Source organism: Ctenopharyngodon idella, chromosome 10 (assembly GCF_019924925.1).
Source record: "Ctenopharyngodon idella isolate HZGC_01 chromosome 10, HZGC01, whole genome shotgun sequence".
NCBI lineage: Eukaryota > Metazoa > Chordata > Actinopteri > Cypriniformes > Xenocyprididae > Ctenopharyngodon > Ctenopharyngodon idella.
This window is the reverse complement of record NC_067229.1, coordinates 28,612,548-28,637,718: the sequence shown is the minus strand read 5'-3', so window position 1 is coordinate 28,637,718 and position 25,171 is coordinate 28,612,548. Positions and strand designations below refer to the sequence as shown.

General features: G+C 36.9%; 1 protein-coding gene across 2 annotated transcripts in view; it reads left to right on the top strand.

Annotated features, from left to right (window-relative positions):
* Positions 1–24,895, top strand: part of cwc27 (CWC27 spliceosome associated cyclophilin) — a 48,692-nt gene extending 23,797 nt beyond the window's left edge. For both annotated transcript variants that reach the window (XM_051909854.1, XM_051909853.1), the window contains 4 exons: positions 1,530–1,630; positions 15,719–15,828; positions 17,580–17,692; positions 24,380–24,895. In XM_051909854.1, the coding sequence (XP_051765814.1) occupies positions 1,530–1,630; positions 15,719–15,828; positions 17,580–17,692; positions 24,380–24,542 (487 nt within the window). In that variant the 3' untranslated portion in view covers positions 24,543–24,895. The remainder of the gene's footprint in view (positions 1–1,529; positions 1,631–15,718; positions 15,829–17,579; positions 17,693–24,379) is intronic.
* Positions 24,896–25,171: the final 276 nt, after the last annotated feature.

Genomic DNA, 25,171 nt, shown 5'->3' with positions numbered 1-25,171 from the left:
TCATTTGGAAACCCCGGAGCTAAGGAGATGTTCATATCCTGTGTTCTGTTCTGGTGATTGTATTTTCATATCAACCATTTCAAATAAATAAATATTAACATGAATGAAGACCAGCACCCTGCAGACATTCAAAAATATTCTTGTTTATTTCCTTCTTGACTATAGTTACGATCCTGAAATTTGCTCTTGCAAAATCTCATGGATACAGAAACTTGATTGGATTTGTGACAGCATTCCAACAACAACAAAAAAACTTTAAAAAAAGGCTTGTGGAAGTTTTTGCACATATTTCAGGGCTCTAAACCATGACCAAATGGTCGCATTTTGTGACCTTATTTCTTGCCAGTGCGACTAAACTTTGTTAGAGGTCGCACTGGTGCGACCACCACGTTGCCCAGCTGACAAGAGCTGCCATTTCTGTTTCGTATGAAAAACATCAAATGGCAAACAAAAGGAAAGCGGAAAGAAACCGCGCTTCCAGAACAGGTTTACTTCCTAATCGATCTCGATCATGTGACACCGTTACTACACAGCACTGTGAGATCCAGTGAGAAAGCATTTGAATTTGCTGCCGTATTAGTAACATCGCTGCGAGATCTAATGAGAAGCATTCAACTTCAGCGCAGAATTCTCTGTTATAAACCATAGATATCAGATCAAATAGCTCTGATGTGGAAACCAGGAGAAACATTGTGAAACATTGTCCACAAATCAATAACATTCACCATGGATTTAATGTACTAAGTGTTGTAAGTGCAGTTAGTGTAGTAATACTAACTGTAACCATGGTATTGTGGCAGAAATAGTTGAATTATTTTACATTATTCTTTTCAGGGTTCTTGCAATCTTTTAAGAGAGATATTTAAGAATTTTTTTTCAAGGGCTTTCAAATGCTTCACACTTTTTCCAGCACTTGAACTCTTTATTTTTAATGTGATGACCAAAAAAAAAAAAAAAAAAAAGTTTTTATGTTACTGTTGTTAACAAAAGTAAATTTTGTCTGCATCTCAACTCGAGCTCAGTGCTTTACTATCAGATGTGCATTTCCAAGAAATAAACATGTAATATTATTAGTTGAATAATATTAGAAAAATTCATTGAAGTTCATGAGCTTGTTGCTCTTTTGCTAGTTGTGCACACCAGACAAATAGTTGCTCATATTTTAAACATCTCATTTTGAAATATTTGTGTCTGTGATGAGTTGGCTACATTCTAGGGCTTTTTGTCGTAGACTTAAAACATTTTTAAATTTCAATTTGTTCTTGAGAACATTTGGTCTTTTGAGTATATTTAAGATTTGGTAAGTTTCCATGTCACGTCAACTCGTTAAAACGTTTTATTTATTATTTGAATGATTTATCTCAGATAGCAGGAAAATATCTTCAATTGCTATGCATACAGAAATTTTGCTACATGTTTTTCCTTCCGTAACATGTTTTTCCCTTCTGCATTTTGCAAGACTTATTGGGAAAGTGTTCCTTCCAAGACTGGAAATTAATTCCAGCTCTCGGTTGAATGTCTTTCCACAGTGATGAATTGCGAAAAGAAGCTCGCCAGCTGAAGAAAGAATTACTCGCAATGAAACAGCAAAAAGAAGATAGTGTGAAGAAAGAAGAGGATGTCACTGAGGGTGAGTGTCTGTGCCACAAAATCACAGCTGTTTTTCTTTTTATTGACAGAATTTGAAAAAGCTCTGTAAAATTATTCTTTGAAATGTCATGTTTTGTACTTTTTTAACAGTGAAAGTGTAATTTATTTCTCACACATGGTGTAATGAAAGCATTTCAACCTCTCCCAAAATCAAGTCAGCATGTACTGAGGTCCTACAAACAACTGAATTGTTCAGTTTTGGAGGTTTGTTTTTGTACATCAGGCTTTGCTTTTTTTTATATATATATAAAAAATCTGAAGCTGCTGTGTTTATGTGTGTTTTGAAAGCCTGAATGTTGGCTGTGAGTGAGTGTGTGGATAACATTAAACGTTTGGCATTGCTAGCTGTTATGTAGTCAATTTTTTTTTTTTTGTAAGTGCCTAGTTGATTGCTTACCTTTTGTGAGCATTTTGAAGTGAGAAATTAAACTTTTTTCAGTCATCATTCGGTAATCATTTACTCAACCCCATATCGGTCCAAATCTGTGTAATGTTTGGATTACAAAAGGAGAGTTTTTGCAGAATGTTCTAAAAATGGGCCCACTTACATCATTTCATGGTGTTGATTGGACTGCTGTTTACTTGGGTTTTCCATAGCTATTTGATTAGTAAAAACACACAAAATGAACAAGTTTAAATATCCCCAAATGAAAGCAGCAGTGACCAGGAGCTGTCAAGCTCTAAAAGTGGCAAAAGCCCCAATGAATTGGTCCATATGACTTGTGCATTATTTTTTTGTTTTTCTTTTGAAACCATACAATACCTTTGTGTGAGGATCAGACAAGATTTAAGTTTCAAAATGATCATTTAGTAACATTTTCTTATTTTCTTTTCTTATTTTAAAACATATTTTAATCTAAATATGAACATAACCATGCCGTATTTCACCCCAAAATCAAAAAAGAAAAAATATATATATTTTGCTTAAAGAAAATTACAATTGACAACATTCCTTTCTAATATTTATCATAACTATAGAAATGTGCCTCTCTATTTATTTTTGTCCTGTTTCCAGTGTTGGGGAAAGTTACTTTAAAAGTAATTCATTACAGTATTGCTTTACTTCCTAAAAAGTAACTAATTGTGTTACATAGTTACTTTTTATGGAAAGTAATGTTACGCTACTTTTGCATTACCTTTTCTTATCTGAACTGGTCACGTTTGTTTGTTTTAATAACAAAAAAACGAACAAAAACAAATAAGCCTCAAGCTGAATGAAATGTAAACACACACCTAAGGAAACACAAAAAAGCAATCACAAATTTGATGTTTATCTGAAGTCATTTTTGCGTGATCATCGAAGTTCAGCAGCAAAGACATGAGTTAACCCTTTAGCATTCCTGTATAATTTGCCTAAAACCCCTAAAAAAGGCATACCCAAAGTAAATTGCATGCTGTTCTTGAACCATTTGGAGTATATGCATGGTTTTGGTCTCTTTTGAAAGGTATGTGTACTGCGGGCAGTACAGTGGAATGCTAACAGGTTAATAAAGTGAAATTTAAATACAAAAAGTATATTTGTTTAATCTAACATTTAATTATTGCAAGTTTACAGAATATTCTGAGTTTGCATTTCACAGTTTTTATTCATGTTGAGAAATACTGGATGTGTTTTTGTGCAACTGTGAGTGTTAATGTCTGCTCACATTTAGTCTAGAACAGTGGTTTCAAACTCAATTCCTGGAGGGCCACAGCTCTGCACAGTTTTTGTCCAACCCTAATCAAACACACCTGATCCAGCTAATCAAGGTCTTCAGGATTACTAGAAACTTCCAAGCAGGTGTGAGTTGGAGCTGGTTGGAGCTAAACTGTGCAGAGCTGTGGCCCTCCAGGAATTGAGTTTGAGACTACTGGTCTAGAACTATAATAAGCATGATGTTCACACAGCGCACCCACCGTCTCTGCACTTACTCACAATTTCTATCAACATGGGGACAGGAGAGGTGTCAGTCAATAAATGGCAAAACAAAGTTACTTGCTTTACTTATTTGAAAAAGTAACTGATATTTTGTTTACTTTACTAGTTTATTTTGTATTACTTTACTAGTTACTTGAAAAAAGTAATCTGATTACGTAACTCGCATTACTTGTAATGCGTTACCCCCCAACACTGCCTTTTTCACTCCATCTCCTTAAAGGGTTAGTTCACCCAAAATGAAAATTATGTCATTAATTACTCACCCTCATGTCGTTCCACACCCGTAAGACCTTCATTCATCTTCGGAACACAAATTAAGATATTTTTGATAAAATCTCAATATCATTTCCTTTTCCGGTGCCCAGAAAGCTACTTAAGACATGTTTAAAACAGTTCATGTGACTACAGTGGTTCAACCTTAATATTATAAAGCGACGAGAATACTTTTTTTGCACCAAAAAAAACAAAATGGCAAATTTATTCAACAATATCTAGTGACGGCAGATTTCAAAACACTGCTTCATGAAGCTTCAAAGCTTGACGCTGCATTCACACGGGGCGTCAGGGTCAATGCTTGATGGAGGGCGTGTCTGAGGCTTGTGTTGACGCGACCGTTATAGTGATAACAGCAAATCACGTTACTTTCCGGTGTTGCATGAATGCAGTTGGCTAGCGACTGCTCTAGAGTGTTTGCATAAGGCGATCTGATTGGCTGACGCCTGCATTGGCGCTTGAAAAGTTGAGAAATCTTCAACTTCTGGCGCGAGCAACGCGAATAAAGCGAGGCGACGCGACGCGACGGAACCCACAATTCAGTTCGGCAACGCATGACGTCACCCATTCAAAGTAAACGAGAAGCGTTAACGCAGACGCCCCGTGTGAATGCAGCATTACGAATCCTTTGTTTCAAATCAGTGGTTCGGAGCGTGTATCAAACTATTACAAATGAATAGTCACGTGAGCTATTGAAATTTCAAAACACTTATGACGTAACAAAGCCTCGTTTACTGAAATCACGTGATTTTGGTGCTCCGAACCACTGATTCGAAACAAAAGATTCGTGAAGCTTCATGAAGCAGTGTTTTGAAATCGCCCATCACTAGATATTGTTGAATAAAGTCGTTATTTTGTTTGTTTTTGTTTACTTTTTGTGCGCCAAAAAACAATTCTCGTCGCCTTATAATAAAGTTGAATCACTGTAGTCACATGAACTGTTTTAAATATGTTTTTAGTACCTTTCTGGGCATTGAAAAAGGAAATGATCTTGCTGGGAATGCAGGCCTCACTGAGCCATCAGATTTTATCAAAAATATCTTAATTTGTGTTCTGAAGATGAACAAAGGTCTTACGGGTGTGGAATGACATGAGGATGAGTAATAAATGACTGAATTTTCATTTTTGGGTGAACTAACCCTTTAATGTCTGCAAAATTGATATGTTAGCCAAATCAGGCAGGAGAAAGGAGTTATTCGAAGTTTCTTATTACCAAAGATGATGTTATCCTCACAGGACTTGAGATGGAGATGTATCTGATTAGAAGAGTGAACTTGATTTTTCTTAGAGGATCCATTCAACCTAACATCCATTGGTAAAAAGACTAAGAACATTTCATTTCACTGCACAAAGTGCACACAGGGCTCACACAGACAAGGAACGGAGCCTTTTTCTGTTTGTCAGACCCAGAAAGCACTCCTGGCTCTAGGTTTTTTCGCTGTACTTCCTGTGAGGATTACTGCATGCTTGAGATTTGCGCAGGCAAACCTTTGACCTCTGCAGAGCTTTGCAATGGCCCTGTTGTATATCACTGTCTTCACATTGTGTGTTCTCAGGGGGCAAAGGTGTGTCCTCTCACCCTTGTCGTTGTCAGTGTCTTTTAACGTTTGGTCTGGAATGTGCTATTTACATTCATGTTCGTGTTTGAGGCCTACTTGCTTTAGCAAGCAGGTCAGTATTTATTATAAAAAGAATTACAAAGAGCTGTCTTGGAGAGTTTGTGTGATAGGATGTTCCAGTGAAATAGGAATGAATTTCAAATAGTGGTTTTAGTTTCACCGGTAAAACTATATACACCCAGATAACCATTCGTTTAAACTTAGATTTAGAACTTGTCATGTGTAAAAATCTAGTTTGTTCTATTGCACGTGCAAATGTACAATAGAAGAACTTAAACATTCTCTCATTGGCTCTTCATTTGGCGCTATGACAGTTTCTTGACAAAACGCTTAAACAGTCACTTGTGCCAGTATGGTGTTGACATTATCCACATTTTTGTGGGTAATGTGGAGTGACCAGCCTTTGCTTATGCAATAGAATTTAAAAAAAATAAATGAAAAAGTAAGTGTTACAAATCATGCTGACAGAGGTATATTATATTTTTAAGACTGTCAGTTTTATTCCAAAGGGCTTTCGTAATGACTGTGAAAGACGAATTTTACCAAACTGTTAAAGACACATGAAATTCCCAAGTCACTTTTGAAAAATATGCAGATATTTATGTATTGATTTAATTATTTACGAGAAGAAAATTAGTGGCAGAAATGCATGTCTGCCAACAGCGACTCATCTGTCACTCTCAGGTATGTTTGAGGGCAGTTCACACAGGACACAACCTTGCTCTTTCTGTTATAATTTTAACTGTTTGTCTATGTAAATAGACTGTTATTTACAAAATATGATGTTTCTTGAGATGAGATGAGACGAGATGAGATGTTTCTTTTGTATTAGATACATCCGTGCCGCGAGATCAAATTATAATAACTTTACTACTTATATATTGAACTTCTATTTCTATAATAATAAAACTTTTTTTAAATATTGTAATTTAATTTTAACATTTATTTGACTGCTCTATTAAAAAACAAAGAAATAAAATGCATGTGAATGCATTTTAAGGCTTTTCCTTCTAAGTTTGTTAGTTCTGTTCACACACACACACACACACACACATTATATTAAACTTATATTTCTATAATAATAATTTTTTTTAATTGTTTGTTTGAACATTAATTTATGACTGCTCTGTTAAATACAAATTAGTAGTAAAAAGATTACATGTGAATGTATTTTAAAGTTCCCCTGAAATCAAAATTTAAGTTTTTTAGCTTTTAGTATTAAAATGTTAGCCCTAAGGTTATGAATAAGCTGGTGTTTTCCAAAACAATGACAAAATTCACATTCAGGAGATATAAGCATTCAAAACTTACAGTCTCTCATTTCCGCTAAAATGGATCACAGATTTTCATGACATCACCGCGCACTTCAGCTTCTCATCAAATCTTCTGTCCAATCAAATGCTCTCTAGAATCTGAAGCCCCGCCCCTCCTACACTATAAACAGACGCTGAAGCTGCGGTTGAAATCGGTCATTTGTTCACACATTTACTAGTTTCTATATGGTGAATGGCACATAGTGCACTATATAGAGGATAGGGAACAATTCAGACAGTGTAAAAATGCTTTCAATTGATGAGAATGAAGTCCATTTTTGTGTTAGGGCCCTGTCGCCAGGCGCGACGCAAGTGTTTTTTGCTAGTTTCAGCCCGACGCAGTTATCATTTTCACGTCCTGTGCCATGTTGTTTAAATAGCAAATGCATTTGCGCCCATTTCGCACCCATGGGCGTGCTGGTCTGAAAAAGAGGTGTGTTCAGGCGCGTTGTTGGCGCATTACTATTTTGCCCAAAACACACTCATTACTCATTAAGAGAATAGGGACAACACTTTTAGACTATGTGCTGGGCGCGGCAACCATTTTTCCGTTAATTAAACTAGCAAAAAGTGGATTCGGACATGCCTGAAGTGCACCTGCGCTGTGCGCATTAGACCATTCACTTGGATAGGGCCCTTAGTGTCACGTGAACCGCCGCAGCATGAGCAGTCTGCTCCATTCCAGAGACACAAGAGCACAGATCATATGCGTGAGTCGGCGCAGACCACAAAACTTATTGGACCCATTTAAATTCTGCACAGAATGCTATTTTAGCGATATAGAGGAGATTAGAAGGAAACCAAAGCTTTACCGAGCTCAGCGGCTCTGGCCGAGCTGTGATATAAACGAAACGCAATTGGCTATTTTAAAAAAGGGCGGGGCTGTTCGATATATCCAGCTCTGTCTTCCTGTTTCAGTTGAAATTACGTCAGTACATTGAATAATGCTGTGCGTTCCAAGACACTTCAGTGGGCCTTTAAGGCTTTTCCTACATCAGTTTTCTGCAACAAGTTTGTTCTGTTCATTCTCAAAAAAATGCAAGAAAAAAAACTCCAAGCCGTGTCTAAAACTGAATTTTATTGAATTTTAAACTAGCTTCACCGATGTTCTGCTTCCATCTCTGTCAATATCCAGAAGTTGCCTCTCTTGCCATCTAGTTGTCTGGTCCCACCTCCAAATCTCAATGTTTGGGTTTGAGTCCTGTTCTCTAGTATTCATATGTCCACAGAGGCTACTTCCAGCTTTGTATTCAGTCCCAAAAGCAAACACATTCCTCCTCTCTCTCTAATAACAGCAACCCGCTCGCTTGGCATCTGGTATCTTATTTTAGGAAGAAGCCAATTGTCTCCTCCGCAATTCACCAAGCAAACTAGAAGACATTTGTACCTTTTTGAATTATTATTTTCGACAGGCATCACTTTAGTTTTCAGGACATAAATTATAGCATGTTCGTCTAGTCTGGTTTTCTCTTTCTTGGCATGGCTGTCATTTGTAAGAGCCAAAAATAAGAGAGACATGCTAAAAACACTGTCCGTTTTCTACCCACCCTAAATGATGTGGCAACATTCTTTCTACTACTCTGAGTTATTTATACAGGTAATGCATGTGTGCACAGGGTGTTTTATTTCAATGGAGCCTTGTCAGTCAAACATGTTGATGTGTAAGAGAAATTGTCAGAGCATAATCTTATAAAAAGACACATTAGCAAATTACTTTCTATCAAAGCATTTCAATGCACTGAAGACTGGAGTAATAATGCTGAAAATTCAGCATATATATATATATATATATATATATATGAGTCCCGTAACTTTGTTTTAAAAAGTGGGTGGGACAGGAGGAATGTGTGTGGTTGGGGGGGGAGGGGGGTGTATTGTAATTGTATTATTACAATAATAAATTAACAAAATTTATTGACATAGACCTCATTTAATATGATAGTTTCATCTACTATACTACTATATTGTTAGTCTCGAGAGTATTTACATTAGTCAATAAATACATGGATCTGCGCTTAATATTAGATTGTCCTGAAGGATTGGCGGTAAAATTTTGTGTTGTGATTTCACCAGAATGAATAGAGTGTCCACAAAAGCGTTAAGCGATAGATTGAAGACTTTGTTCGTGTGAAGAATGCGCAGTGTGCACGAGCGCCAAGAGAACACTGTTGCGCCACTGCCACATAACAGCGGCAACGAACACTCAACATGATTTCAAAAACAACACATCGCAGCACCAGATCGCCTGTTATTTAACACAAACGAACGAATTGCTAATTAACTAGAGATGTTTCTTTTGTATTAGATACATTTGTGCCGCTAGATGTTTGTTTGTGTGTGTGTGTGTGTGTGTGTGTGTGTGTATATATATATATATATATATATATATATATATATATATATATATATATATATATATATATATATATATATATATATATATATATAAAATTAGTTGTTTTCTGTCAATGAATCTACTTATTCAGGTAGATAATATTCAGGCTTCATTACAAATTAAGCTCAATAAACAGAATTTGTGGCATAATGTTAATTACAACAAATTCATTTCAACGTATCTCTCCTTTTATGTAGAAAAAGCAAAAAATTTGGGTTACAGTGAGGCGCTTACAATGGAAATAAAGGGGACCAATTCATAAGCATAAATTACTGTTTTAATAGTACAGCCACAAGACATAAACAATATGTATGTTAACTTGTTTTTAGTGTGCAAAAATTACTTACTAACCTTTTCATTGTAAAGTTCTATCCAGTTTTACATGTTACCATGAGAATGCAATGCTAAAACCCTAAAACAAATGTAAAAAGTATTGAAAAAGCTTTACAGCTCCAATAATACACAAGTTTCATCAGAAGAATTATTTGGTTTTATAAAATTATATAATAATTATAATTATATATAAAACTTGATGTTTCACATTTTAAATGCCGCAAAAATTGGCCCAATTGTCGTAAGTGTCTTATCATAATCAACAAACATTTTTTAAAGAAAAGGGGTCTATTGAGTGCCACAAATTCTATTAATAATAACTTAGAAAGCAACAAGTTATTTAATCAGAAGCAAACTGTTATTTAAAGGATTAGTTCACTTTCAAATGAAAATGACCCCAAGCTTTACTCACCCTCAGGTCATCCTAGGTGTATATGACTTTCTTCTTTCTGATGAACACAATCGGAGACATACAACATCTGCAAAGTTACGACGCTCAAAGTTCAAAGCAAAGGGAGATATTTTCTTTAAAGAATTCTCTGTTTAAGGACTACAACAAACAGCTGGTAGGGACTACAACGAGCTTGTTCCCGGGTTGGTGACATCACTAACCCTAAAATTAACATAAACCCTGCCCCCGAGAACAGCAACAAAGGGGTGAGGCCGTGTTATTGCAATACAGTACGTAACACAAATGCATTAGCATGTCATAAAAGCAAGATGCCAACATTCAACAAGTTATAACCGTAACTAAACTAAACTATAACTGTTTTATCTTCATGCAGCATATATTCTCTGGCCCTGTAAGCATCTTACAGTAGTTCCCACACGAGCGATTTATAGATTATCATGACAGAATATGCTAATCAATGACTTTACGATATCCCACAACAGCTACATAAATTAAGCAACTAACTATTCAGAAACGTCCTGTTGCATTCTACATGTTGTCACTTCTTCTTGAGTCTCTCCATCATTGTCTGACTTCAATTTGAACATAAAAGGCTGAACAGTTTGACATTTTCATTGACTCTTCGTGAGGTAATCGGCGCTGCTAACACTATGTGCTAACACAAGCTCTTGAAACCCCGCCCTCTGCTTCGGATCAGCAGCTCATTTGCATTTAAAGGGACACACACAAAAACGGAGCGTTTACCCTCAAAAAGTGACAAATTTAACATGCTATAAAATATATCTGTGGGGTATTTTGAGCTAAAACTTTACATACTTTGGGGACATCAGAGACTAATTTTACATCTTGTAAAAATGGCATTATACCACCCCTTTAATAAATATCCTAAAGCATCCAGGCTTTATAATGGCATTATGCTTTACCAAATGAGTATGAGCTGAAGAAAGTGCATTGATCCATCATAAACATATTCCACATAGCTCCGGAGGGTTAATAAAGGCCTTTTGAAGCGATGTGTTTGTAAAAAAAAAAAAAAAATCCATATTTAACAAGTTATGAAGTAAAATATCTAGCCTCCGCCAGACCGCCTTCCGTGTTCTTCAAAAAGCTTAATTTTCATTTGAAAGTGAACTAATCCTTTAATCAGAATATTGCAACCTGTCTAGAGGGACCTTCAAGTTTTGACTTTTTTTTTTACAGAGGCTGGTTGAGAACCACTGCCTTCATAAAATGTAGGCTACTAAAGATAATTGTAATCGGTGATTGTGTCAAATGATGTCTTGCACACTAGATTAACTAATTTTATTTTGTGTGTTTCTTCTGATTAAGTTCAAAACCTTAGCATTGAATTATACAGTGTAATTCTCTGCAGAAACTCAAATCCTCACTTTCTGGGCTGCTGAAGATGCTGGCATTGACTGATAGACGACAGTTAGCTTCGAGAATCTTTGAATTCATCCCCTCGTTCTTGACCAGCAAAAGGGAAATAATCCACCTCCCAAATGATGAGGTGTTTGTCGTCCCCATCAACCCCCTGTTGCCTGTTGCTTGATTTGTAGCTTTTTTTGGCCCGAGTGACAAGAGAGGGATGGAATGTTGTTAGAATAGCCGTCAAACTCAAAGACAGTACTTAGCAACACCAGCTGGAGTAGATGGAGTGTGCTGCTGTTGTAGGCCCTAAGGGTGCCATCATTCAGCAATCCTGCAAGTCGCGGTCTGCAGCTGGGCCGAAGCGTGAGCGTTGAGCAAGCCGAGTGGAAGGCATCACTTTTTGCTCACATAAATCACGAAGAAAAGGGTTGTTACCAGCGCTGACTTTTCGGAAAGGTGATTTCGATCACGGCTCTCAATTTGTGGCATTCATGTGTTGAATACCTCTGTAAATGAGTAATTGCATGGTTCGAGTAGCTAATGACAGCCATTCTGTTCAAATAACCTGTTTCACTCAAACTTTAGTTACTCAATTAAGTTCCACTCTACCTGAACATTACACCTCAGGTAAGTCCGGCCCAGTCTGTAAAGAAATGTTTTCAGCTGAAGAACGAGATGTTATATTTATATTTAAGTGGATCCAGTGTCGAGGGGCTTTTGTCAGGTTCTTACTTCATGATAAAGTGGGATAAAGATAAAGTCAAATGAAACATCATTCGCAACTAATGATAATTTTGAATAGTCGACTAATCTGATATTCGAATGATTATTCAACTGTTCTGGGGATTAAAGCTGTAATAGTTATTCAAGAGCTCTACAATAAATCCACTTTTGTCTTAACTTAAGAGGTTGTATTAGAGTTGTGCTTTCAGTGACAGCAATTAATTACTGTCACTGAATCGCAGGTAAAAAAAAAAAAAATACCTGTACAAAATTTTAATTCAGTTAACATATAATGGACCTACTTGCTCTCACCTTTTTTGTTTGGGCTTTTTCATTGGGCTGGATATTGATAGTTACCTCATGATTCTTTTTAAATGACCAATTTTATTAATAATTAAACTAGTAATTGATACATACAGAAAAAAATGACAGATTGCGTGCATCTTTCTTTTCTGTCACACAATAGTCTTCGGATACAATGCTTTTTTATTGCTCGGGCTGCAATAAAAGCATCGTCATTTGAGTTTGAAATGATCTCATGTTACATCTTGTGAAATCAAAAGACACTAACAATATCTTTTTTTTTTTTTTCTTTTTTTTTTTGATAATGTTGACTATTTAGCCCTATTTAAACCTGCTTCGATTTCAGTCCTATTCACAACCCCTTACTTTCAAAATGTTATTTCTGAATCAGGCAGTATATACTGAATCACGTTCATTGAATCACTTTGAGTAACTGCCATTACTGCCATCCAGGTATTAATAATATCTTTTTACTTTTCCCCTCCATTCAAAAAAAAGAAGAGTGCTTGTTTATCAAGGCTGCATTTATTTGATCAAAATATAGTAAGAACACTAATATAATGAAATATTATTACAGTTTAAAATAGCTGTTTTCAGTGTGAATATATTGTAAAATGTAATTTAATCCTGTGATGTTAAAGCTGAATTTTCTGCATCATCTTCAGTGTCTCTGCATTCTTCAGAAATTATTCTAATATGCTGATTTGATGCTCAAGAAACATTTCTTATTATTATCAATGATGAAAAAAAGTTGTGCTGCTTTAATATTTTTGTGGAAATCATGATACTTTTTTCAGGAGTCTTTGATGAATAGAAATTTCAAAAGAACAGAATTTATTTGAAATTTTGTAACATTAATGTCTTAATTTATAGATCAGTTTGATTTTTGATCAATACATCCTAACTAAATAAAAGTATTTGTTTTTTCAAAAAACATTTGAACGACAGTGTGTATATATAATATAACAGTCCTTACATAGAAACATTAAAACTATTGCAGTAATTTTTTTTTTTTTTTCTGATTTACACGCCTGTATGCACAGCATACACAAACTACTCAAAAAATGTCGAAGTTCTTGTACTTTGTTTTAATACTTGTTTATTTCAGTCCTATCAAAGCTGTATCTTTCACTGTTTAAACTACGGCCATGGTAAACATGCTTTTCAGCCCATATTGGCAGCCCTGTTTTTTATAGATTTGAAAAGAGGTAGAGTGTTCAGTTTTCTACACAGTTAATGTGTTTTAATAGTCTTTGGCTCATTACTTTCTTTCTGTCTTTCTAGTTTTCTATTAGCTCATGCCACAGACTAAACATTTTCAAACACAGTCAGTGGCTCTCAGACTAACGCATGGCACGCTCTCTCGGTTGCTGAAAAACAAATTTCCAGCCTCTCTCCGATGCGGTTTTCACTGCACCATAAATACGAAGAATAAACAAGCTTTCCATTTGTGAGGGGAAAAAGATTTTTCGTTACATGACAGCGCTAACATGAAATAAATCACCCAAATGTTGGAGGCTCCGTCTGAAGTAGTTTGTTCCCCTTGAGCTTGTTGTGGAGAAGCATTCAGTCATAGTTGCCATGAGGGCAGGTGTAGTCGAAAGAAACACTGTACCCGCCGGGCAATCTGTGACATCAGTGCCAGCCGTCTGAGCGGGGGAAATTGCAGTTGCACATTAATGCCTATAGACACCAGTGTCAACAGCCCAGCCTTGATGTTATTGACTTTTCCAATTCCTGCAATTCTAGCATGGAATTTATAGAACATACTTTATTTTTAGGCACTTCTCAAATTGGTGGGTACGATTCGGAGATTTTTTTATAACCATTAATTTTAAGTTTTAAATAACCATTACATTGTCTTTATCCTCTTGTAGGGTCCAGGATTCAATGTAAATTGACATTCCCAGAATTCCCTGTGTGACATTTCACATTTAATGTTTTTTTCCCTTTTCCCTTTTCAATTGTTTTTCTTATTGTTTTTTTGTTATCAGTTATGTACAGTAGGGTTTAGTGCTTCATCTTATGTTGTTAAATGAATGTTTATGGCATTATGTCAGTCATTATGCCATGATGGTGTTTTTTGATGATCTTTGACAACTACAAAAGCAAAGGTGGTAGTGAGAACCACATGATAAATCAGTGTATTATAAAGGTTACAGATTTTAGTACTTCAATAGGTTGGTATATTAACATTTATCAGTTAATGAACTTTACTCTCTTTTTTGCTGCTTTTTTTGTGGAAACAAAAAAGAGAGAGAAATTAATACTTTTATTCCTCAAAGTTGCATTAATTTGATCAAAAGTGACAGTGAAGACAGTTAATATGCTTTAATAAATGTAATAAATAAATTAAATAAATGCATGTTCATTGAACTTTCTATTCATCAAAGTAATCACATCTGTTTCCACATTGATAATAATAAAAAAAAATGTTTCTTGATCATCAAATCATATTAGAATGATTTCTGAAGGATCATGTGACACTGAAGACTGGAGTAATGATGCTGAAAATTCAGCTTTGAATAACAGGAATAAATTACTTTATTACTTTAATTTTTTTTTTTTTTTTTTTTTTTAAATGGAAAGCAGTTTTTTTTTAAATTGTAATAATAATTCACAATATCATTGTATTTTTGATTAAATAATGCAGTCTTGGTGAGCAGAAGAGACTTCTTTCAAAAACATTAAACAAACTTTGGACAGGTACTATATGCTGCAAAGTGCCACCAAATAAAGCTGTTATAATATCATGGAGGAAATGACAGAAATTTTGTTTCATTGGATGCTTACATGCTTACATTTGCTCTTTCTCCTTCTTGTGTCTTTTCTCTTTTTTTATTTTGTAGTGTTGGCTGTGATTATTTTGAAAGATGGGAGAGCCTCAGCTTTATATAAACACATTTTGATATGTTTCCCATTTCATTTGTGTAATCCTTTCAGTATATATGTCTGTATATTACACGTGTTTCCTTATAATTTGAATAAAATCCATCTCTTTATAGCACAGAAAGTCATTTGGACTGCAAAAGTCATAAATTTTGGCCTTTGCACTGATGAGGGTCTTAGGACATACATTTTGGCATTGGCTATATGATTATTCTTGGAAGGAATCAGCCCACAGGAGCTGTCATCTTCATCTAAGTTTATAGCCGTATAAACTTTATGTATTTCATAGTTATGTCCATATGATAGTAATAACTTCTGCTCTGGAATTCAGCTGTTTTTCTTTTCATGTAAATCCTTTCAAGTTAGTCACACTACTATCTCTCTCTCTCTCTCTCTATATATATATATATATATATATATATATATATATAAAAAATATAAACTAATAGACAGATGGATCCCTAAGGGTAAGTTAATTTCTCTTATCTAGATTGTGATCACTGTTCTTTTCTCTCAAAGGTGACAGTAAGCCAACAAATGAGGCGGTGACAGAGTACCTGGAGAGCAGGAAGAAGTACGAAGACATGAGGAAGCAGAAACTAAAAAAGGGTTCTGGTCGAGAGGCTCAGGTGGGTCGGTGCTTCAAGACACTAAGGCTGTGTCTGAAATCACTTACTCTTTTGAGTAGGTACTTATTTTGAATAAGCAGTTACTTCACGACCACTAAAAAAAAAAGTACATTCTATATAGTATGAATGTGTGTGGTATGAATCATTATCATGTGACCTACTGTACTAGCATCAGTTGCGTCACTTCAGTGCCATTCACAACTCCTCTCCCATGGCCTCATGGGTTAGTAAAGTGTCCATCGTATGCACAATTCAGAATCTCACTGGAAGTAGTAGGTCATCCAGGTGCTTTTTGCCTACTCTTTTATAATTACTGTAAATTCGGACATACTTCTTTTGCCATACTGTTTTTCGCCTATTATATACTGTAGTAGAGAAGTATGTGATTTCGGATGCGGCCTAAGACTTTCTCCTGCTCTTATAATGGTAAAAAAAGGATTTTAGGATTTAGGAAGAGCTGCCTCATTCCTGCTCGAACTAAATGACAAGTTTCATCTTAAAAGAACTGTTCATTTAAGAATGACGATGCTGCCATCATTTACTCAATTTCCAAACCTGTTTGACTTGCTTTCTTCTGTGGAACACAAAAGGTGAATTCTTCCAAAGTCATGCTTTTTTTTTTTTTTTTTTTTTTTTAAACAAATTAATTATTTGATGTTAATTAGTTATTATTTGATAATGTTCCACCCCAATAGAATGTTATTTAACCTTACGATTACTATGGATATTCTATCTATGTCCATCAAACAAAATGATGTTGCGAGTCGGTTCGCTCGCTGATGTACCTGATGATTAATTTTTTCAAAGGCAGTTTATCATTAAAGCAAAAGCTTTTATTTCATGTTGTTATGTTGACACTATAAATATAACAGTTATCGGCCTGGAAAATAGTAAAATTACAAGGAGAAATCTACGAATCAAGTGTCAAAAAGTTGAACAATCATAAACGTCATAAATATTGACATTATCACAAAGGAAAAATGTGTAACAGATGCTTTCTGCAGATGCAAACTATGGTAAATAATGTTTTTGTGTTTTTCTTAAAATAGTTACCTTTGGCTACATGTATATAGTCTTTGTATTAAAAGGAGAAAACAAATCACAGAAGCGTAAAATGATCAAAGGTCAATGTCATAAATAACAAGAAGTGCTATTTAATTAAATTTAAAGCATCCACCATACTGTATTCTACTATTCCTTTCATTTTTGCAAACATAGAGATGTTTTGCTTGTGGGTGATCATTCAAATTTAGCAAGTTTTGTTGTTCATGCGGTCCATAGCAGAGTCTGATTTAAGGATGTCATACAAATGACAATGACAGCCTGTTCCAGCTGTTTTTGTCCATACAATTACAGTCAATGGGGTCCAATGTTGTGTTTGGACATACTGAAAACATTTTTCAAAATATCTTCTTTTGTGTTCCATAGAAACCATTACAAAATATAGTGCCTCATACACATGAATCATACTTAGGTGTGTAGGATAAAAGTCCAATATAAACTAGAAAATTATAAATCTCGCACACTACTCTAATGACTTGCATCATCGCAAAAATTGTTTATTCAGTTTATTTCGGTTACTCAATATTTCTGTATTATAGAAGAAAGTAAGTCTTACAGGTTTAGAACAAACTGAGGTTGATGACGTATGTTTCTAAGTGAAATATGCACTGGGCATTTATTTATTTATTTTTTTTAAATCATATACAATTTGAAAAGTCAAAATAACATACTTTCTCTTTCCTCTAAAGACACTTGCCCTTTTGGAAAGCTTCAAATCCAAACTATCATCTGCGATCACGGAGACTCCTAGTGTTCCAGAGGAAAACATCGAGGAACTAGACGAGGATGATGATAAGGGCTGGTGAGTGGCTTTTACTCAGTTCTGTACGCTGTGTTCCCCATTCCTACAAAGATTTAATGCTCTAATGGACATGCAGTTGTCTGTGATCAAATGCATTCTCAATAACTCGCACCTCATAGGTTGTCCCAATGCACAGCTACTGTTTCACATTAAGGTAGCAGAGCTATTTATTTGGACTAACATAGCAAAACGTTCATACCTCTCTCCACATCAGGCACAGCTGCTTGCCTTAAGTGTGCCTGAACCACCTCGCTCTCCAGCCAAGTAATGCGTTTGGCTCTCAAGCGCACTGACACCATTAGAACAGTATGCAGTGTTTGTTTTTGCTGCGCTGCAATAGCCACTTGTGGAGAAGTAGTTTTCGCAGCTGACTTAACTGAGTAAATAACTGCTTCAGCAGACGGAGTGCCCAGATGGAACGTGTCACACCCACCGTACGCCAGACAGGGCACGTCAACCTGCAGTCAGACGCGTGCTGTCTTTTTAACAGACGCTCATTACGGGTGCCAGCAGAACGAGCGCTCGGCGATAAACCATTGTTGGAATTTTCCATAACACCAGCATATGTTTTGGATATGGGTGTGCTGATGTCCCCACCAGGCTTTTAATCAGCATAACCAGCGAGACTTTCTTGGGCAACTAGCTTCACTTTGAAGACCAATTTTGGTTAGTTTTGATGGTCAACACGATTCATCTACACCCGCACCAAGCCAGCACTAACCATCTGCCCATGTGTCCTCTGATCGCCAGCTCTGAAAATGAATGATTTCTTGTCGCTTTGTCACTGCAGGTGTTTTTTGTGTTCTGTCTATGCTAGTTTGACTTCTGCAGCACTATTAAATCCATAGCGAAGAGTGGGGTAAGATGTGGCACCCCTAAATCCAGAAAACTGTTTGCACCATCCATCCATCCATCCATCCAAAATTAATTTTGTCAGTGAAAAAACTTTTCCAGGTCAAAAAATATAAATGATGTTTGTTAGTGAATTTCCAGTGTTTAAAATCATATAATTTTGGGCAACATTTTTAACCATGAATTATTATTGTTAAGCAGACCTGTGCCAGTGGCTACAAAAAAAAAAAAATGTATGGCATGAATATTAAACCTTCTTTTCTGGACAGTTTATGAAAATGCAAATCATATGCAAACAAATAGTACTTAGGAATGTGCGTTATTGTTTTTTTTTTTTTTTTTTTTTATGTTCATATTTTTATTTGAAATGTAGATAATTTACGTTTTTCCCATTGGTTCAGCTTACCCCTTGACATGTTTACCCCTAACAAGTTGTGGATATTTTTAGGGCATTGTTATTGATGCTTTCTTGTAATTTCATTTGATAGCAGACATCTGTACATAAAATCAATTATTTGTTTACATTTTCCCCTAGAGGACAACAAAAAACTTACCCCGCTCTCCCCTAATTTTTGTTTTCATGCTATCACTCGCAACTAGGCACTGTTTCTGGCAGTATTGTGAGCTGTAACAACTGCCTTAGCTGTCTGTATGTCACTTGAGATATTCCAATCCAACAGCATACAACGAGATTATGAAGACAGAAATGAAATAATTACCATGTCACATCGGTGCTAGATCACTAAATCACACACCACTCACTGTGCAAATATTAAGTCTGTTCGGTTTTATTTTTGCACTCCTTTAAATATGAAGACTAAACACAGCTTAGTTTTTCTTTTTGGCATCCTCTAGATTATTATTTTTTGTCCTGATCTGATGGGAACATTTCCATGTTGGGCCGAGGGTGTTATTGACAGCTGAGTTCTTTGGCCAGGATAACATTTATGATGCTGCAAAATGAATCAGGCTCCAGGGAGCATCAATCTTAATGCTGTATGCGAAGCATAAAGTTATGGCCCTGATTGTGCGCTTAAATACACAAATAGAATATCAATTAGAAATGTTTCAGTTTGATTCTGTTTTCTCCATAATCTTCCTAGCATATGTGATGAAGATGTATGTGTTTGTAAGTACGGCCTCTGAGATGGCGGTAGGTACTTAAAAACTGATTTTGCTCATCCACATTTATGGCTTTCAGTTTGAAAGATGTGTTTTTCTATTTAATGAACTCTCAACATGATTGGACATTACTGTGATTCATAGATACGCTTTATTTCTGAAGCCCTGCCATGAACAATGCGTCACACGGCACTTCTAGTTTTCCTGAGGATTACGGGAAACAGACTGGTAAATCATTCTGCTTTTTTGCTCTCAGTTAAAATGTATAGCTTCAGCGGTTTGCTTTTTTTTGGGTATTATTTTTTTGGGTATGCCCAATCCATAGATACAGTTCATTGCAAACCCAGGGTAGTTTTCCACTGAAAGTGTTTGAAGTGACTCTGCGGGTTGGTTGCGGCGCGTCTTTGCTTAACTGCTTGGTAGACATCCACTGCATTTATTTCACGCGTTTGCAGGAAGACCGTAAATCACAGTCAAATGTAAAGAATGTGGTCGAGTGCATGCCTCTGCAGAGTAATGGTTTTATGCTTGATTAATTATCAGTCTTAATGGTGTGCGAGTTCGTGCCGCATCCGCACCGGTGACGTGCTGAGGATAAAGAGAAGATCTGTCAGACCGTCGTCCTCCCTCTTCACGCTGCAAGCCACCGCAGGGAAATGAATCGACACGGTGTGTTTTTCACTCGTATTTGCTTTTCATCAAAGGCCTTGAGTCTTTATCTAAATATATCCACTCAAATGCTCCAACAAATACCACATGTGAGTGCAAAAGGGGCGCCGCTGTCTGAGCTTGAGTTCCTATGTGTTTCCAATCAGTTACTTCGTCCTCTGGATAGACCGTCATTACTGTCTAAGGACCCCCGTGACGCTGGGACGTCTTAGGACTGATTCTGGGGTGGAGGAGGGACGAGAGGCCCTCAGTGCTAGAAAAACAGCAATGGGAAGTCTGTACCACTTTCTGAACGCCTGGTGCACCCCACGAACGGAACATGGGTTACAACAGGTCAGACACTGGAAGTCAAGTCTGGGCCAGATTGTAAACTATTCCATCTGTGTCTGCGTCTACAAAAACCCCTTTTCGCCCAGGCCTCCTCTCTCGCTTCCCCCTCTTTTGCAAAAGCGAAAGAAAAATAAATTCAGGAAGAGGCTTCCGAGGGCCTCGGCATCATGGCGGGAGCCCCTCCCTGATAAGAGCCCCAATCAAACGGTGGGATTTGTGTGCAAGCCATAACTCTAGGCGAGGAGTCCGACGGGCTGTCATCACCGAGACTGCTAGACAAATTATCAGTGCCGACTGCCTTACGCGACGGGAGTCCTGTGGGTCTGCCAGAGTATAGCCATGACATTCTAGATGAGCTGTCACATCTCCTACGGACTTCAAATGGATGCAAGCAAGCATGCATGCACGCACACACTCGGTTTAACACTTAAAAATGGGCTCGCATGCACTTCCAGACTCTTTATGCATCTCTTTGGCCGAATTCAGGGGTTCTGCGATTGCTCAAAAATAGGAGCATGGCGGATTACTTACCAATGAGAAGGCTCATAATTTTAGAGAGGAGGCCGCCTCCATTCTCCATTCCTTTATGTATTCATCTTGACTTGGACAACTAGCTCAATTTAAAAATCTTCCTTCAGCTTCTACAGTTACTTCCTGACACACTTCTGTGAAACCACCAAAAGTTGCACCGTATTGAATGACAGCTGGTAGTCGTTGAATTATTGAAAGTTCCGTCACATCAAGTTCTTTCAAACCAGCCCTGGGCTTTGGAGGCGAGTGCGTTCATTACGATACCTGCACCACAGATTTGGATTCTTGAAGGATAAAGTCTTTCCAGAAATTCTGACCTTCACCAGAATAGCTCAAACAAGTGTGGAATGTCAGTTTCTTTAGAATCTTTTTTTTTTTTTTTAAGATGAGACCCCAGAGAGCCATTCAGCCATGTCCATGATGTATAACAATGACCTGTTTCACCCTTCTTGACATTTCTTTGAGGTACTCTCCATGTCTTGATTCAGACAGTTCCTCAGTAGCCATCATCTCAGTATGAAATGTAGGTCAGCAGAGCAGGGGTGACATGTGTGGATCTGCACCTCATCCTAGCCTTATTCCAAAAAACAATGCCCTAAATATGACCTCAGACAGAATGAAAGTTCAGCCATCATCTACTCACCCTCATGTCATTCCAAACCTCTACACTCAAAAATAAATGTTCCAAAAGTGTGTTTTTGCAGTGATGCCAACTTTTCAGTGAACTGTTCTTTTAAAAAAGAAAATTAATTAAATAATAAAAAGGGGGGGTATAATGCTATTTCATGTATTCTGACTTATTTACACTATTAAAGAGTTGGATTCTCATGCTAAACATGGCCAAAGTTTCAAAACACGAGTTGGATGAATGACAGAGTGTTTCTGTGCCAAAAATTCTCTTCCAAATCCTCACGAACTTCAGGGTCTTTTTTTTCGAGTATGGGCCTGTGTTACGTAAACGGGGGCGGAATTCCTTGTACGGGCACTTCTCCCGGAAGAGCGCGCGCACATACGTCGACCAGAGCGAGAGAGCAAGTGCACACCCATCAACGCGCGTTCGGGTTTACAGAAGTCGTCGGCAGCACTGCACAGGTCACAGGACTTCATGAAATCAACAATGTCACCAAAGAAGTGTGTTTTTGGTTGTGAGGGAAAGATAACCTTGCTTCCCAAAGAACCCAGCGTTAAGTAGAGCTGAGATTTTTGTGCTCACGCAATACATTGATGCGCTCTCAACATTTGTTATTAAAATAACCATAGAAACTGATAGTTGCAATCACTTTTTATTGGTTAAAATGAATGGAGAATATCTCATGTTTTTCCGTGGCTGCTCGAGCCCTCAGGATTGGCGCTTATGGTTTCATAAACAAGGCCCAGTTCCACGCTGGATTTACAGATCGTTTGAAACTGAAAGATGGAGCAGTCACAGCGGTAATGATCCCGGTCATGAGTCGGAACCGCTGGTGGTGAGTAAAACTGCTTCAAATGTCTGTTCTGTTGGCAATAGGCGCCTAAGTGCATATAATGTAAACAACACGAACGTAGTGAATTCATAAATTCGTTATTCATCATTCACTATACGCTATATTCATTATAGTGATTCAAAAGTTATCCAGGGATAATGCGATGGTGTGTGTTTAAATACATCTGTTTAGCTGACCATTGATAGCTTGCAGACGATCACTACGCAAAAGCTGCGCGTGCTCGTGACTCTTTAGCTCCGCTCACACGGCACGCCTCCAGGAGCTCGGCTGTTTTCGGAAATACTCGGTACAGCGTATGTATCTTTTATAAATATGATAAAACTAAAGACTTTTTGGAGATATGAAACATGCACTACTACTCTATAGTTACTCAAGATTAACATGAGATTGGCAGAAACTGTGTGTGATACCCCCCCTTTAAAAAATCTTCTTCATGAACCATCAATGCCAATAAAGAACCCTTCATTTTTAAGTATTTTTATGACTTTATTTCTATATTTTGAAGAATGATTCAACTGCTTTTGTGCATATGGTGAAAGTTAATCAGTGCCAAAACAACATTGGACCCCATTAACTTTGATTGTAAAGACAAAGAAGAAATAAAGCATATGGACTTGGAGTGAGAAAATGATGACACAATGTTCTATTCCTTTAAATATCTCAGCGTGGACTTCTGAAATCTTAGAAGCTGTTAGTAGAACCACTCAGATATGACAGAACTGCAGTTCTGTGTTCAGAAACCTGTTGGCTTAGTGTAAACTGTGTCTTGGATTGGGCTGCAGTCTTCAGGAGTCCTCAGGAAGTGACTTAAGCCAGCTGTGAGCTCTTCTTTCTGATGCTGGCACTCAGGAATGCTCCGTGGAATGTTAGTCTGCCTGCCAATCACCTCTCCAGCCGAAACGTGAAGAGAGAGGAAAAGAGCATTACTGAAGAAATGCAATGTAGATGAGCATCTGTGCTGGATTATTGAGACCTCCTACAAGGGGCGTCACTGTAGAGGCAAAAGCTGAAGATCAATCACGTTTCAGAAATATCATGGGTGGATCTGTTTGTGGCAAAGGATGTGCCACCAATGCAAAACTAAGGTTAAGTTTAGAGTTTATGGTAGAATTAGGGTTAGTATTTGTTTCAGTGTAATTAACATGACTAACAAAATCTTTAGAATTGGCCATGCAGCAATGTCTGCGCTTAATTGGTTTGGAAAAAAACATATTTGGAAGTAGGCGCAAGACGGCTGGAAAATGAACAAATTCTTCTGCGTTGAAGACACGTCTTAGTAAGACTGATAATTTTGGCTTCCACATACTCAGTCTTGTTGGTTCTAGCTATACTACAGAAAAACTGTTTTAGCTTTCTGAACATTTGATATTGCTTAAAAAGAGCATTTATCTTATATGTTATTTGTATCATTTATTATTAACTGTTATATTTATAATACTTATAATTTATTATTTGTTTATTTATTTGCTAGGCACCACTCACAATGGGAGCAAATGGCAGAATTTTCATTTTTGGATGAGTTATTCCTTTTTAAAGATGCTGTGAAACAGGCTGTTTGTGGACTCGTCAGATTTGGAAGTCCTCTCTGATCTGTTCTATTCCACCGGGAACTTCCCACTCTGATTTTGATGATTTATTTGCCTGTGAGCTGCGCTTTGCTGTTCTTTTGAACTGAACTCTGTTTCCCCTTGTGATTTAGGATGGCCCATGTTCTGCACTTTGATGAACAAACCAGAAAAGTAAAAGATGCCAACATGCAGGACGAAGACACATTCGAGATCTATGATCCACGCAACCCTGTCAACAAGAGGAGACGTGAGGAGAGCAAAAAACTCATGAAAGAGAAGAAGGCCAGGAGGTGAGACTACAGCTACACTCCTCGTTCACCGCTCACCAGCTGCCTCAAACTGCCCGTCTGGAATGACTCCTACCATTAGAAATCTTATTAACTGATGTCCTGTCAGTGTAAATGGGAGATATCTGCAGCCTCTTTATTAAAAAGACATTCATTTATACCTACTTATACTGGAGATACTTGTGAAGATGGTGGGTGTTTATTGTTTTTAACCCATAGAGGAAAAACAACACCATCTGCTAACAGTGGGTAGTGCATTTTATGAATCTTCATACAAAAACTTTTCATGAACAGGTTTAGTCATCCTTTCAAAATAAGTGTACATTTTCATCATGGTAATAAAAGTCATTATTTCTAATATTTAAGCATTGTTGTTCACTTTGTGACCTAACTAATACATTGATTGAATTCACTTGCACATAGTTCACTTGCTCACTGGTTTGGGGGAAAAAAACGTGTTTGTAAGTAGATTGAATTCTCCGTCAAGCTACGTAGACCAATTAATCCTAAAATTGGTTGGAAATCAGTCATTCACATAGCTGATGCCAATACAGAGAGAGTAAGGTAACCATTAGTTGATATAAAATTTTAAATTCTACACTTATGAGCACTTATTTCTAGACTCCCGTTATAGCA